The sequence below is a fragment of the Coregonus clupeaformis genome, unplaced genomic scaffold (genome assembly GCF_020615455.1).
Source record: "Coregonus clupeaformis isolate EN_2021a unplaced genomic scaffold, ASM2061545v1 scaf0388, whole genome shotgun sequence".
Classification (NCBI taxonomy): Eukaryota; Metazoa; Chordata; class Actinopteri; order Salmoniformes; family Salmonidae; genus Coregonus; species Coregonus clupeaformis.
Window position 1 is genome coordinate 284,212 of NW_025533843.1, and position 14,802 is coordinate 299,013.

Below are 14,802 nucleotides of genomic sequence, written 5' to 3' on the forward strand. Positions count from 1 at the left end.
TCAAGCTCATTGATGAACTCTCCAAGGGAACCTGGAGGGCGATAGATGACAAGGATATTAAGCTTAAATGGGCTAGTGACTGTGACAGCATGGAATTCAAATGAGGAGATAGACAGGTGGGTCAGGGGAAAAATTGAGAATGTCCACTTGGGAGAGATGAGGATTCCTGTGCCACCACCCCTCTGACCAGATGCTCTTGGGGTATGCGAGAACACATGGTCAGACGAGGAGAGAGCAGTAGGAGTAGCAGTGTTTTCAGTGGTAATCCATGTTTCCGTCAGCGCCAGGAAGTCGAGGGACTGGAGGTTAGCATAGGCTGGGATGAAGTCAGCTTTGTTGGCAGCAGAACGGCAGTTCCAGAGGCTGCCTGAGACCTGGAACTCCAGGTGTGGGGTGCGTGCAGGGACCACCAGGTTAGAGAGGCAGCAGCCACGCAGTGTGAGGCGTTTGTGTAGCCTGTGCGGAGAGGAGAGAACAGGGATAGGCAGAGGCATAGTTGACAGGCTGTAGCAAATGGCTACAATAATGCAGAGGAGATCGGAATGAAATGAACTAAACATCTGGAAGAGGAGAGAGCAGGGCCTCCCTCACCAAAACTTCCACCTCAGAAACTATAATTGTTTCACTGAACCACCCGAGCAAAAAACTCTCCCAACTTCCACCTTTAGAAATCAGAATTGTTGTGAACCACAGCGGTTCAATGTTTAAAGGAGTAGACTCAACCCACTTTATTCAGCTAGCTAACTATGACACCATAGCTAACTAGCATGCTAGCATCCAATAACACACAGTTTAGCACCAACACTTGGTCACAACAAACCACCAATAGTGTGTTAACACACTAAGCAGATAATTCGTGTCCGTGTCTAGTTCCTTTCATAACGCAGCAATAATTAAACGTTGGCTAGCTTAGCACAAATATATTGTATTTAGCTGCCACAGTACAGCACACAATGGCTACTGTGTTGACTCTGTTCGAAAAACGGCTGGCTAGCTAGCTAGCTTCGTGCTACACCGAAGACAATGCCAACCTACAGTAACTACCCACAACAGCCCACGATGCCTAACTATGACACCATAGCTAACTAGCATGCTAGCATCCAATAACACACAGTTTAGCACCAATACTTGGTTACAACAGACTACCAATAGTGTGTTAACACACTAAACAGATCATTCGTGTCCGTGTCTAGTTCCTTTCATAACGCAGCAATAATTAAACGTTGGCTAGCTAGCATAAGTATATTGTATTTAGCTACTACAGTAACCTATAGTAGATAAATGCATACATGACTCAAAATCCATTTAGTACAAGGTTACAGTTTGTTTTAGACAGCACTGTGTGCTAATTTCCTGAAGAACCTTGTCTTCACTGTATTACTTCAATCAAAAAACAATTGTATTTCCTGTTCACACCATAGCAACATTTATTTATAAAGACAGCAACTAGTGAATGTGTCTGAATATTAGTACACATGTAAAAAACTGATAATCATTACATTCAGCTTCAAAACAGTAGTGCGACCGTGAAATTGTCTCTCTGATGCACCCGCACTGTCCTCACTTAAGTCCGTCGACGCTGACCGAGAGTAGCCGCCATTTTACCAGCATGGGAATTTTACACAAAAGTAATAATTTGCTAAACGAACTCGGTAATCTCAAATAAATTGATTATTTATTAAACTAAAATTAGAAAATTATGTACATTCACTCAGACAAACGAAAAATCTCTAGCTATGTGACTTGTAAAATAGTTTTTATCACGTTCTTTCACTTACTCGGTTTGACACAAAACTAACACATCAAACCTTTACCAAACGTGATAATACCTTAACGGATGTGTTACCAAACATGGTATGACATGTTCTTTCGACATTAGAAAGTTTAAACGTGCTATTACATACCTGTAGTAATACAATGAAACGGACACAAAGGTTATCTTCTTGACTGCACAGTTCTGGCGCTTTCTTTATGGGTGGTATTTAGGAGCCCCCAGAGGACAGTAGTCAGTCACATGATGCCCAGAAGCCCCAGACCAGATTACACAACCTAAATACCACCCTATAATATATATATATATACTAACCCTATATGGACCACAGAGCAGTGGTATCCCTCTTTACCAGGCTGGGGATAGTCTGTAAGGAGCAGTGGCAGCTGAAGATGGGTGGGCAGAACAGGCTGGCAGAAATAAGCTCAACCTTGTCTGGAAATGTCCTCTTCTGGAAGTAAAGCTGCCAGTAGACCATACAACCAGGGGTCTAGTAATAGCATATCATAGTAGGCATATAACTGTCACACCAAAAACACCTCATTTCTAATGAGATTTTACGACGGTTAGCTGAAGCGGGATATATGCTTGGATTGAAAGAAAATACAGGAAAGGCTAATATGTTGTTTACTCCATCTTGGTGTTTGAGGGTATTAATGTTGCGTTGGACTCTTGCTCTCTCTAACATTTTCTCTCTCTTTCTTCCAGAAGTTCCCGACTGACAAGGCCTACTTCATCGCCAAGGAGCTTCTCACCACAGAGAGAACCTTCCAGAAGGACCTGGCGGTTATTACCGTGGTAAGACTAGTTATAAACGTGGTAAGACTAGTTATAACCATGGAAGACTAGTTATAACCGTGGTAAGACTAGTTATAACCATGGAAGACTAGTTATAACCGTGGTAAGACTAGTTATAACCATGGAAGACTAGTTATAACCGTGGTAAGACTAGTTATAACCATAGTAAGACTAGTTATAACCGTAGTAAGACTAGTTATAACCGTAGTAAAACTAGTAATAACCATAGTAAGACTAGTTATAACCATGGTAAGACTAGTTATAACCATAGTAAGACTAGATATAACCATAGTAAGACTAGTTATAACCATAGTAAGACTAGTTATAACCATAGTAAGACTAGTTATAACCATAGTAAGATTAGTTATAACCATAGTAAGACTAGTTATAACCGTGGTAAGACTAGTAGACCCCCCCAGCTACACTACCTATACAGCTGGTGTCCTGTAGACCCCCCCAGCTACACTACCTATACAGCTGGTGTCCTGTAGACCCCCCAGCTACACTACCTATACAGCTGGTGTCCTGTAGACCCCCAGCTACACTACCTATACAGCTGGTGTCCTGTAGACCCCCCAGCTACACTACCTATACAGCTGGTGTCCTGTAGACCCCCCCCCCAGCTACACTACCTATACAGCTGGTGTCCTGTAGACCCCCAGCTACACTACCTATACAGCTGGTGTCCTGTAGACCCCCCAGCTACACTACCTATACAGCTGGTGTCCTGTAGACCCCCAGCTACACTACCTATACAGCTGGTGTCCTGTAGACCTCCCAGCTACACTACCTATACAGCTGGTGTCCTGTAGACCCCCCAGCTACACTACCTATACAGCTGGTGTCCTGTAGACCCCCCCAGCTACACTACCTATACAGCTGGTGTCCTGTAGACCCCCCCAGCTACACTACCTATACAGCTGGTGTCCTGTAGACCCCCCCAGCTACACTACCTATACAGCTGGTGTCCTGTAGACCCCCCCAGCTACACTACCTATACAGCTGGTGTCCTGTAGACCCCCCAGCTACACTACCTATACAGCTGGTGTCCTGTAGACCCCCCCCAGCTACACTACCTATACAGCTGGTGTCCTGTAGACCCCCCCCAGCTACACTACCTATACAGCTGGTGTCCTGTAGACCCCCCAGCTACACTACCTATACAGCTGGTGTCCTGTAGACCCCCCAGCTACACTACCTATACAGCTGGTGTCCTGTAGACCCCCCAGCTACACTACCTATACAGCTGGTGTCCTGTAGACTCCCCCAGCTACACTACCTATACAGCTGGTGTCCTGTAGACCCCCCCAGCTACACTACCTATACAGCTGGTGTCCTGTAGACCCCCCAGCTACACTACCTATACAGCTGGTGTCCTGTAGACCCCCAGCTACACTACCTATACAGCTGGTGTCCTGTAGACCCCCCAGCTACACTACCTATACAGCTGGTGTCCTGTAGACCCCCCAGCTACACTACCTATACAGCTGGTGTCCTGTAGACCCCCCAGCTACACTACCTATACAGCTGGTGTCCTGTAGACCCCCAGCTACACTACCTATACAGCTGGTGTCCTGTAGACCCCCCAGCTACACTACCTATACAGCTGGTGTCCTGTAGACCCCCCCAGCTACACTACCTATACAGCTGGTGTCCTGTAGACCCCCCAGCTACACTACCTATACAGCTGGTGTCCTGTAGACCCCCCCAGCTACACTACCTATACAGCTGGTGTCCTGTAGACCCCCCCAGCTACACTACCTATACAGCTGGTGTCCTGTAGACCCCCCAGCTACACTACCTATACAGCTGGTGTCCTGTAGACCCCCAGCTACACTACCTATACAGCTGGTGTCCTGTAGACCCCCCAGCTACACTACCTATACAGCTGGTGTCCTGTAGACCCCCCAGCTACACTACCTATACAGCTGGTGTCCTGTAGACCCCCCCAGCTACACTACCTATACAGCTGGTGTCCTGTAGACCCCCCAGCTACACTACCTATACAGCTGGTGTCCTGTAGACCCCCCAGCTACACTACCTATACAGCTGGTGTCCTGTAGACCCCCCAGCTACACTACCTATACAGCTGGTGTCCTGTAGACCCCCAGCTACACTACCTATACAGCTGGTGTCCTGTAGACCCCCCCAGCTACACTACCTATACAGCTGGTGTCCTGTAGACCCCCCAGCTACACTACCTATACAGCTGGTGTCCTGTAGACCCCCAGCTACACTACCTATACAGCTGGTGTCCTGTAGACCCCCCCAGCTACACTACCTATACAGCTGGTGTCCTGTAGACCCCCAGCTACACTACCTATACAGCTGGTGTCCTGTAGACCCCCCAGCTACACTACCTATACAGCTGGTGTCCTGTAGACCCCCCAGCTACACTACCTATACAGCTGGTGTCCTGTAGACCCCCAGCTACACTACCTATACAGCTGGTGTCCTGTAGACCCCCCAGCTACACTACCTATACAGCTGGTGTCCTGTAGACCCCCCAGCTACACTACCTATACAGCTGGTGTCCTGTAGACCCCCCCAGCTACACTACCTATACAGCTGGTGTCCTGTAGACCCCCAGCTACACTACCTATACAGCTGGTGTCCTGTAGACCCCCCCAGCTACACTACCTATACAGCTGGTGTCCTGTAGACCCCCCAGCTACACTACCTATACAGCTGGTGTCCTGTAGACCCCCCAGCTACACTACCTATACAGCTGGTGTCCTGTAGACCCCCCAGCTACACTACCTATACAGCTGGTGTCCTGTAGACCCCCCAGCTACACTACCTATACAGCTGGTGTCCTGTAGACCCCCCAGCTACACTACCTATACAGCTGGTGTCCTGTAGACCCCCCAGCTACACTACCTATACAGCTGGTGTCCTGTAGACCCCCCAGCTACACTACCTATACAGCTGGTGTCCTGTAGACCCCCCCAGCTACACTACCTATACAGCTGGTGTCCTGTAGACCCCCCAGCTACACTACCTATACAGCTGGTGTCCTGTAGACCCCCCAGCTACACTACCTATACAGCTGGTGTCCTGTAGACCCCAGCTACACTACCTATACAGCTGGTGTCCTGTAGACCCCCCAGCTACACTACCTATACAGCTGGTGTCCTGTAGACCCCCCAGCTACACTACCTATACAGCTGGTGTCCTGTAGACCCCCCCAGCTACACTACCTATACAGCTGGTGTCCTGTAGACCCCCAGCTACACTACCTATACAGCTGGTGTCCTGTAGACCCCCCAGCTACACTACCTATACAGCTGGTGTCCTGTAGACCCCCAGCTACACTACCTATACAGCTGGTGTCCTGTAGACCCCCCAGCTACACTACCTATACAGCTGGTGTCCTGTAGACCCCCCCAGCTACACTACCTATACAGCTGGTGTCCTGTAGACCCCCCCCAGCTACACTACCTATACAGCTGGTGTCCTGTAGACCCCCAGCTACACTACCTATACAGCTGGTGTCCTGTAGACCCCCAGCTACACTACCTATACAGCTGGTGTCCTGTAAGACCCCCCCAGCTACACTACCTATACAGCTGGTGTCCTGTAGACCCCCAGCTACACTACCTATACAGCTGGTGTCCTGTAGACCCCCCCCCAGCTACACTACCTATACAGCTGGTGTCCTGTAGACCCCCCAGCTACACTACCTATACAGCTGGTGTCCTGTAGACCCCCAGCTACACTACCTATACAGCTGGTGTCCTGTAGACCCCCCCAGCTACACTACCTATACAGCTGGTGTCCTGTAGACCCCCAGCTACACTACCTATACAGCTGGTGTCCTGTAGACCCCCCCAGCTACACTACCTATACAGCTGGTGTCCTGTAGACCCCCCAGCTACACTACCTATACAGCTGGTGTCCTGTAGACCCCCCAGCTACACTACCTATACAGCTGGTGTCCTGTAGACCCCCCAGCTACACTACCTATACAGCTGGTGTCCTGTAGACCCCCAGCTACACTACCTATACAGCTGGTGTCCTGTAGACCCCCCAGCTACACTACCTATACAGCTGGTGTCCTGTAGACCCCCCAGCTACACTACCTATACAGCTGGTGTCCTGTAGACCCCCCCCAGCTACACTACCTATACAGCTGGTGTCCTGTAGACCCCCAGCTACACTACCTATACAGCTGGTGTCCTGTAGACCCCCCAGCTACACTACCTATACAGCTGGTGTCCTGTAGACCCCCCCCCAGCTACACTACCTATACAGCTGGTGTCCTGTAGACCCCCCAGCTACACTACCTATACAGCTGGTGTCCTGTAGACCCCCCCAGCTACACTACCTATACAGCTGGTGTCCTGTAGACCCCCCAGCTACACTACCTATACAGCTGGTGTCCTGTAGACCCCCCAGCTACACTACCTATACAGCTGGTGTCCTGTAGACCCCCCAGCTACACTACTCTATACAGCTGGTGTCCTGTAGACCCCCCAGCTACACTACCTATACAGCTGGTGTCCTGTAGACCCCCCAGCTACACTACCTATACAGCTGGTGTCCTGTAGACCCCTCAGCTACACTACCTATACAGCTGGTGTCCTGTAGACCCCCCAGCTACACTACCTATACAGCTGGTGTCCTGTAGACCCCCCAGCTACACTACCTATACAGCTGGTGTCCTGTAGACCCCCCAGCTACACTACCTATACAGCTGGTGTCCTGTAGACCCCCCAGCTACACTACCTATACAGCTGGTGTCCTGTAGACCCCCCAGCTACACTACCTATACAGCTGGTGTCCTGTAGACCCCCCAGCTACACTACCTATACAGCTGGTGTCCTGTAGACCCCCCAGCTACACTACCTATACAGCTGGTGTCCTGTAGACCCCCAGCTACACTACCTATACAGCTGGTGTCCTGTAGACCCCCCAGCTACACTACCTATACAGCTGGTGTCCTGTAGACCCCCAGCTACACTACCTATACAGCTGGTGTCCTGTAGACCCCCAGCTACACTACCTATACAGCTGGTGTCCTGTAGACCCCCCAGCTAACTACCTATACAGCTGGTGTCCTGTAGACCCCCCCCCAGCTACACTACCTATACAGCTGGTGTCCTGTAGACCCCCCCCAGCTACACTACCTGTACAGCTGGTGTCCTGTAGACCCCCCAGCTACACTACCTATACAGCTGGTGTCCTGTAGACCCCCCAGCTACACTACCTATACAGCTGGTGTCCTGTAGACCCCCCAGCTACACTACCTATACAGCTGGTGTCCTGTAGACCCCCCAGCTACACTACCTATACAGCTGGTGTCCTGTAGACCCCCCAGCTACACTACCTATACAGCTGGTGTCCTGTAGACCCCCAGCTACACTACCTATACAGCTGGTGTCCTGTAGACCCCCAGCTACACTACCTATACAGCTGGTGTCCTGTAGACCCCCCAGCTACACTACCTATACAGCTGGTGTCCTGTAGACCCCCCAGCTACACTACCTATACAGCTGGTGTCCTGTAGACCCCCAGCTACACTACCTATACAGCTGGTGTCCTGTAGACCCCCCCCAGCTACACTACCTATACAGCTGGTGTCCTGTAGACCCCCCCAGCTACACTACCTATACAGCTGGTGTCCTGTAGACCCCCCAGCTACACTACCTATACAGCTGGTGTCCTGTAGACCCCCCAGCTACACTACCTATACAGCTGGTGTCCTGTAGACCCCCCAGCTACACTACCTATACAGCTGGTGTCCTGTAGACCCCCAGCTACACTACCTATACAGCTGGTGTCCTGTAGACCCCCCAGCTACACTACCTATACAGCTGGTGTCCTGTAGACCCCCCAGCTACACTACCTATACAGCTGGTGTCCTGTAGACCCCCCAGCTACACTACCTATACAGCTGGTGTCCTGTAGACCCCCCAGCTACACTACCTATACAGCTGGTGTCCTGTAGACCCCCAGCTACACTACCTATACAGCTGGTGTCCTGTAGACCCCCAGCTACACTACCTATACAGCTGGTGTCCTGTAGACCCCCCAGCTACACTACCTATACAGCTGGTGTCCTGTAGACCCCCCAGCTACACTACCTATACAGCTGGTGTCCTGTAGACCCCCAGCTACACTACCTATACAGCTGGTGTCCTGTAGACCCCCCAGCTACACTACCTATACAGCTGGTGTCCTGTAGACCCCCAGCTACACTACCTATACAGCTGGTGTCCTGTAGACCCCCCAGCTACACTACCTATACAGCTGGTGTCCTGTAGACCCCCAGCTACACTACCTATACAGCTGGTGTCCTGTAGACCCCCCAGCTACACTACCTATACAGCTGGTGTCCTGTAGACCCCCCCAGCTACACTACCTATACAGCTGGTGTCCTGTAGACCCCCCCAGCTACACTACCTATACAGCTGGTGTCCTGTAGACCCCCAGCTACACTACCTATACAGCTGGTGTCCTGTAGACCCCCCAGCTACACTACCTATACAGCTGGTGTCCTGTAGACCCCCCCAGCTACACTACCTATACAGCTGGTGTCCTGTAGACCCCCCAGCTACACTACCTATACAGCTGGTGTCCTGTAGACCCCCCAGCTACACTACCTATACAGCTGGTGTCCTGTAGACCCCCCAGCTACACTACCTATACAGCTGGTGTCCTGTAGACCCCCCCAGCTACACTACCTATACAGCTGGTGTCCTGTAGACCCCCCAGCTACACTACCTATACAGCTGGTGTCCTGTAGACCCCCAGCTACACTACCTATACAGCTGGTGTCCTGTAGACCCCCCCAGCTACACTACCTATACAGCTGGTGTCCTGTAGACCCCCCAGCTACACTACCTATACAGCTGGTGTCCTGTAGACCCCCCAGCTACACTACCTATACAGCTGGTGTCCTGTAGACCCCCCAGCTACACTACCTATACAGCTGGTGTCCTGTAGACCCCCCCAGCTACACTACCTATACAGCTGGTGTCCTGTAGACCCCCCCAGCTACACTACCTATACAGCTGGTGTCCTGTAGACCCCCAGCTACACTACCTATACAGCTGGTGTCCTGTAGACCCCCCAGCTACACTACCTATACAGCTGGTGTCCTGTAGACCCCCAGCTACACTACCTATACAGCTGGTGTCCTGTAGACCCCCAGCTACACTACCTATACAGCTGGTGTCTGTAGACCCCCCCAGCTACACTACCTATACAGCTGGTGTCCTGTAGACCCCCCAGCTACACTACCTATACAGCTGGTGTCCTGTAGACCCCCCAGCTACACTACCTATACAGCTGGTGTCCTGTAGACCCCCCCCAGCTACACTACCTATACAGCTGGTGTCCTGTAGACCCCCAGCTACACTACCTATACAGCTGGTGTCCTGTAGACCCCCAGCTACACTACCTATACAGCTGGTGTCCTGTAGACCCCCCAGCTACACTACCTATACAGCTGGTGTCCTGTAGACCCCCCAGCTACACTACCTATACAGCTGGTGTCCTGTAGACCCCCCCAGCTACACTACCTATACAGCTGGTGTCCTGTAGACCCCCCAGCTACACTACCTATACAGCTGGTGTCCTGTAGACCCCCAGCTACACTACCTATACAGCTGGTGTCCTGTAGACCCCCCAGCTACACTACCTATACAGCTGGTGTCCTGTAGACCCCCAGCTACACTACCTATACAGCTGGTGTCCTGTAGACCCCCCAGCTACACTACCTATACAGCTGGTGTCCTGTAGACCCCCCCAGCTACACTACCTATACAGCTGGTGTCCTGTAGACCCCCCAGCTACACTACCTATACAGCTGGTGTCCTGTAGACCCCCAGCTACACTACCTATACAGCTGGTGTCCTGTAGACCCCCCAGCTACACTACCTATACAGCTGGTGTCCTGTAGACCCCCCAGCTACACTACCTATACAGCTGGTGTCCTGTAGACCCCCCAGCTACACTACCTATACAGCTGGTGTCCTGTAGACCCCCCCAGCTACACTACCTATACAGCTGGTGTCCTGTAGACCCCCCAGCTACACTACCTATACAGCTGGTGTCCTGTAGACCCCCCAGCTACACTACCTATACAGCTGGTGTCCTGTAGACCCCCAGCTACACTACCTATACAGCTGGTGTCCTGTAGACCCCCAGCTACACTACCTATACAGCTGGTGTCCTGTAGACCCCCCAGCTACACTACCTATACAGCTGGTGTCCTGTAGACCCCCCAGCTACACTACCTATACAGCTGGTGTCCTGTAGACCCCCAGCTACACTACCTATACAGCTGGTGTCCTGTAGACCCCCCAGCTACACTACCTATACAGCTGGTGTCCTGTAGACCCCCCCAGCTACACTACCTATACAGCTGGTGTCCTGTAGACCCCCCAGCTACACTACCTATACAGCTGGTGTCCTGTAGACCCCCAGCTACACTACCTATACAGCTGGTGTCCTGTAGACCCCCCAGCTACACTACCTATACAGCTGGTGTCCTGTAGACCCCCAGCTACACTACCTATACAGCTGGTGTCCTGTAGACCCCCAGCTACACTACCTATACAGCTGGTGTCCTGTAGACCCCCCAGCTACACTACCTATACAGCTGGTGTCCTGTAGACCCCCCAGCTACACTACCTATACAGCTGGTGTCCTGTAGACCCCCCCAGCTACACTACCTTATACAGCTGGTGTCCTGTAGACCCCCCCAGCTACACTACCTATACAGCTGGTGTCCTGTAGACCCCCCAGCTACACTACCTATACAGCTGGTGTCCCTGTAGACCCCCCAGCTACACTACCTATACAGCTGGTGTCCTGTAGACCCCCCAGCTACACTACCTATACAGCTGGTGTCCTGTAGACCCCCCAGCTACACTACCTATACAGCTGGTGTCCTGTAGACCCCCCAGCTACACTACCTATACAGCTGGTGTCCTGTAGACCCCCCAGCTACACTACCTATACAGCTGGTGTCCTGTAGACCCCCCAGCTACACTACCTATACAGCTGGTGTCCTGTAGACCCCCCCAGCTACACTACCTATACAGCTGGTGTCCTGTAGACCCCCCAGCTACACTACCTATACAGCTGGTGTCCTGTAGACCCCCCAGCTACACTACCTATACAGCTGGTGTCCTGTAGACCCCCAGCTACACTACCTATACAGCTGGTGTCCTGTAGACCCCCAGCTACACTACCTATACAGCTGGTGTCCTGTAGACCCCCCCAGCTACACTACCTATACAGCTGGTGTCCTGTAGACCCCCCCAGCTACACTACCTATACAGCTGGTGTCCTGTAGACCCCCCAGCTACACTACCTATACAGCTGGTGTCCTGTAGACCCCCCCAGCTACACTACCTATACAGATGGTGTCCTGTAGACCCCCCCAGCTACACTACTATACAGCTGGTGTCCTGTAGACCCCCCAGCTACACTACCTATACAGCTGGTGTCCTGTAGACCCCCAGCTACACTACCTATACAGCTGGTGTCCTGTAGACCCCAGCTACACTACTCTATACAGCTGGTGTCCTGTAGACCCCCCCAGCTACACTACCTATACAGCTGGTGTCCTGTAGACCCCCCAGCTACACTACCTATACAGCTGGTGTCCTGTAGACCCCCAGCTACACTACCTATACAGCTGGTGTCCTGTAGACCCCCCAGCTACACTACCTATACAGCTGGTGTCCTGTAGACCCCCCCAGCTACACTACCTATACAGCTGGTGTCCTGTAGACCCCCCCAGCTACACTACCTATACAGCTGGTGTCCTGTAGACCCCCCAGCTACACTACCTATACAGCTGGTGTCCTGTAGACCCCCCAGCTACACTACCTATACAGCTGGTGTCCTGTAGACCCCCCAGCTACACTACCTATACAGCTGGTGTCCTGTAGACCCCCAGCTACACTACCTATACAGCTGGTGTCCTGTAGACCCCCCAGCTACACTACCTATACAGCTGGTGTCCTGTAGACCCCCCAGCTACACTACCTATACAGCTGGTGTCCTGTAGACCCCCCAGCTACACTACCTATACAGCTGGTGTCCTGTAGACCCCCAGCTACACTACCTATACAGCTGGTGTCCTGTAGACCCCCAGCTACACTACCTATACAGCTGGTGTCCTGTAGACTCCCCCAGCTACACTACCTATACAGCTGGTGTCCTGTAGACCCCCAGCTACACTACCTATACAGCTGGTGTCCTGTAGACCCCCCCAGCTACACTACCTATACAGCTGGTGTCCTGTAGACCCCCCAGCTACACTACCTATACAGCTGGTGTCCTGTAGACCCCCCAGCTACACTACCTATACAGCTGGTGTCCTGTAGACCCCCCAGCTACACTACCTATACAGCTGGTGTCCTGTAGACCCCCAGCTACACTACCTATACAGCTGGTGTCCTGTAGACCCCCCAGCTACACTACCTATACAGCTGGTGTCCTGTAGACCCCCCAGCTACACTACCTATACAGCTGGTGTCCTGTAGACCCCCCAGCTACACTACCTATACAGCTGGTGTCCTGTAGACCCCCCAGCTACACTACCTATACAGCTGGTGTCCTGTAGACCCCCAGCTACACTACCTATACAGCTGGTGTCCTGTAGACCCCCCCCAGCTACACTACCTATACAGCTGGTGTCCTGTAGACCCCCCAGCTACACTACCTATACAGCTGGTGTCCTGTAGACCCCCCCAGCTACACTACCTATACAGCTGGTGTCCTGTAGACCCCCCAGCTACACTACCTATACAGCTGGTGTCCTGTAGACCCCCCAGCTACACTACCTATACAGCTGGTGTCCTGTAGACCCCCAGCTACACTACCTATACAGCTGGTGTCCTGTAGACCCCCCAGCTACACTACCTATACAGCTGGTGTCCTGTAGACCCCCCCAGCTACACTACCTATACAGCTGGTGTCCTGTAGACCCCCAGCTACACTACCTATACAGCTGGTGTCCTGTAGACCCCCCAGCTACACTACCTATACAGCTGGTGTCCTGTAGACCCCCCAGCTACACTACCTATACAGCTGGTGTCCTGTAGACCCCCAGCTACACTACCTATACAGCTGGTGTCCTGTAGACCCCCCAGCTACACTACCTATACAGCTGGTGTCCTGTAGACCCCCAGCTACACTACCTATACAGCTGGTGTCCTGTAGACCCCCCCAGCTACACTACCTATACAGCTGGTGTCCTGTAGACCCCCCAGCTACACTACCTATACAGCTGGTGTCCTGTAGACCCCCCAGCTACACTACCTATACAGCTGGTGTCCTGTAGACCCCCCCAGCTACACTACCTATACAGCTGGTGTCCTGTAGACCCCCAGCTACACTACCTATACAGCTGGTGTCCTGTAGACCCCCCCAGCTACACTACCTATACAGCTGGTGTCCTGTAGACCCCCCAGCTACACTACCTATACAGCTGGTGTCCTGTAGACCCCCCAGCTACACTACCTATACAGCTGGTGTCCTGTAGACCCCCCCCCAGCTACACTACCTATACAGCTGGTGTCCTGTAGACCCCCCAGCTACACTACCTATACAGCTGGTGTCCTGTAGACCCCCCAGCTACACTACCTATACAGCTGGTGTCCTGTAGACCCCCAGCTACACTACCTATACAGCTGGTGTCCTGTAGACCCCCAGCTACACTACCTATACAGCTGGTGTCCTGTAGACCCCCCAGCTACACTACCTATACAGCTGGTGTCCTGTAGACCCCCCAGCTACACTACCTATACAGCTGGTGTCCTGTAGACCCCCCAGCTACACTACCTATACAGCTGGTGTCCTGTAGACCCCCAGCTACACTACCTATACAGCTGGTGTCCTGTAGACCCCCCCCAGCTACACTACCTATACAGCTGGTGTCCTGTAGACCCCCCAGCTACACTACCTATACAGCTGGTGTCCTGTAGACCCCCCAGCTACACTACCTATACAGCTGGTGTCCTGTAGACCCCCAGCTACACTACCTATACAGCTGGTGTCCTGTAGACCCCCCAGCTACACTACCTATACAGCTGGTGTCCTGTAGACCCCCCAGCTACACTACCTATACAGCTGGTGTCCTGTAGACCCCCCCAGCTACACTACCTATACAGCTGGTGTCCTGTAGACCCCCCCAGCTACACTACCTATACAGCTGGTGTCCTGTAGACCCCCAGCTACACTACCTATACAGCTGGTGTCCTGTAGACCCC

At 52.3% G+C, this 14,802-nt stretch overlaps 1 protein-coding gene across 2 annotated transcripts in view; it reads left to right on the forward strand.

Annotated features, from left to right (window-relative positions):
• LOC121562294 (FERM, ARHGEF and pleckstrin domain-containing protein 1-like) overlaps positions 1 to 14,802 on the forward strand; it is a 189,069-nt gene that overhangs the window by 104,550 nt on the left and 69,717 nt on the right. Inside the window, exon 15 of one of the 2 annotated variants that reach the window (XM_045215187.1) lies at positions 2,480 to 2,569. In XM_045215187.1, the coding sequence (XP_045071122.1) occupies positions 2,480 to 2,569 (90 nt within the window). The remainder of the gene's footprint in view (positions 1 to 2,479; positions 2,570 to 14,802) is intronic. The other variant, XM_045215186.1, reaches the window with a different exon arrangement.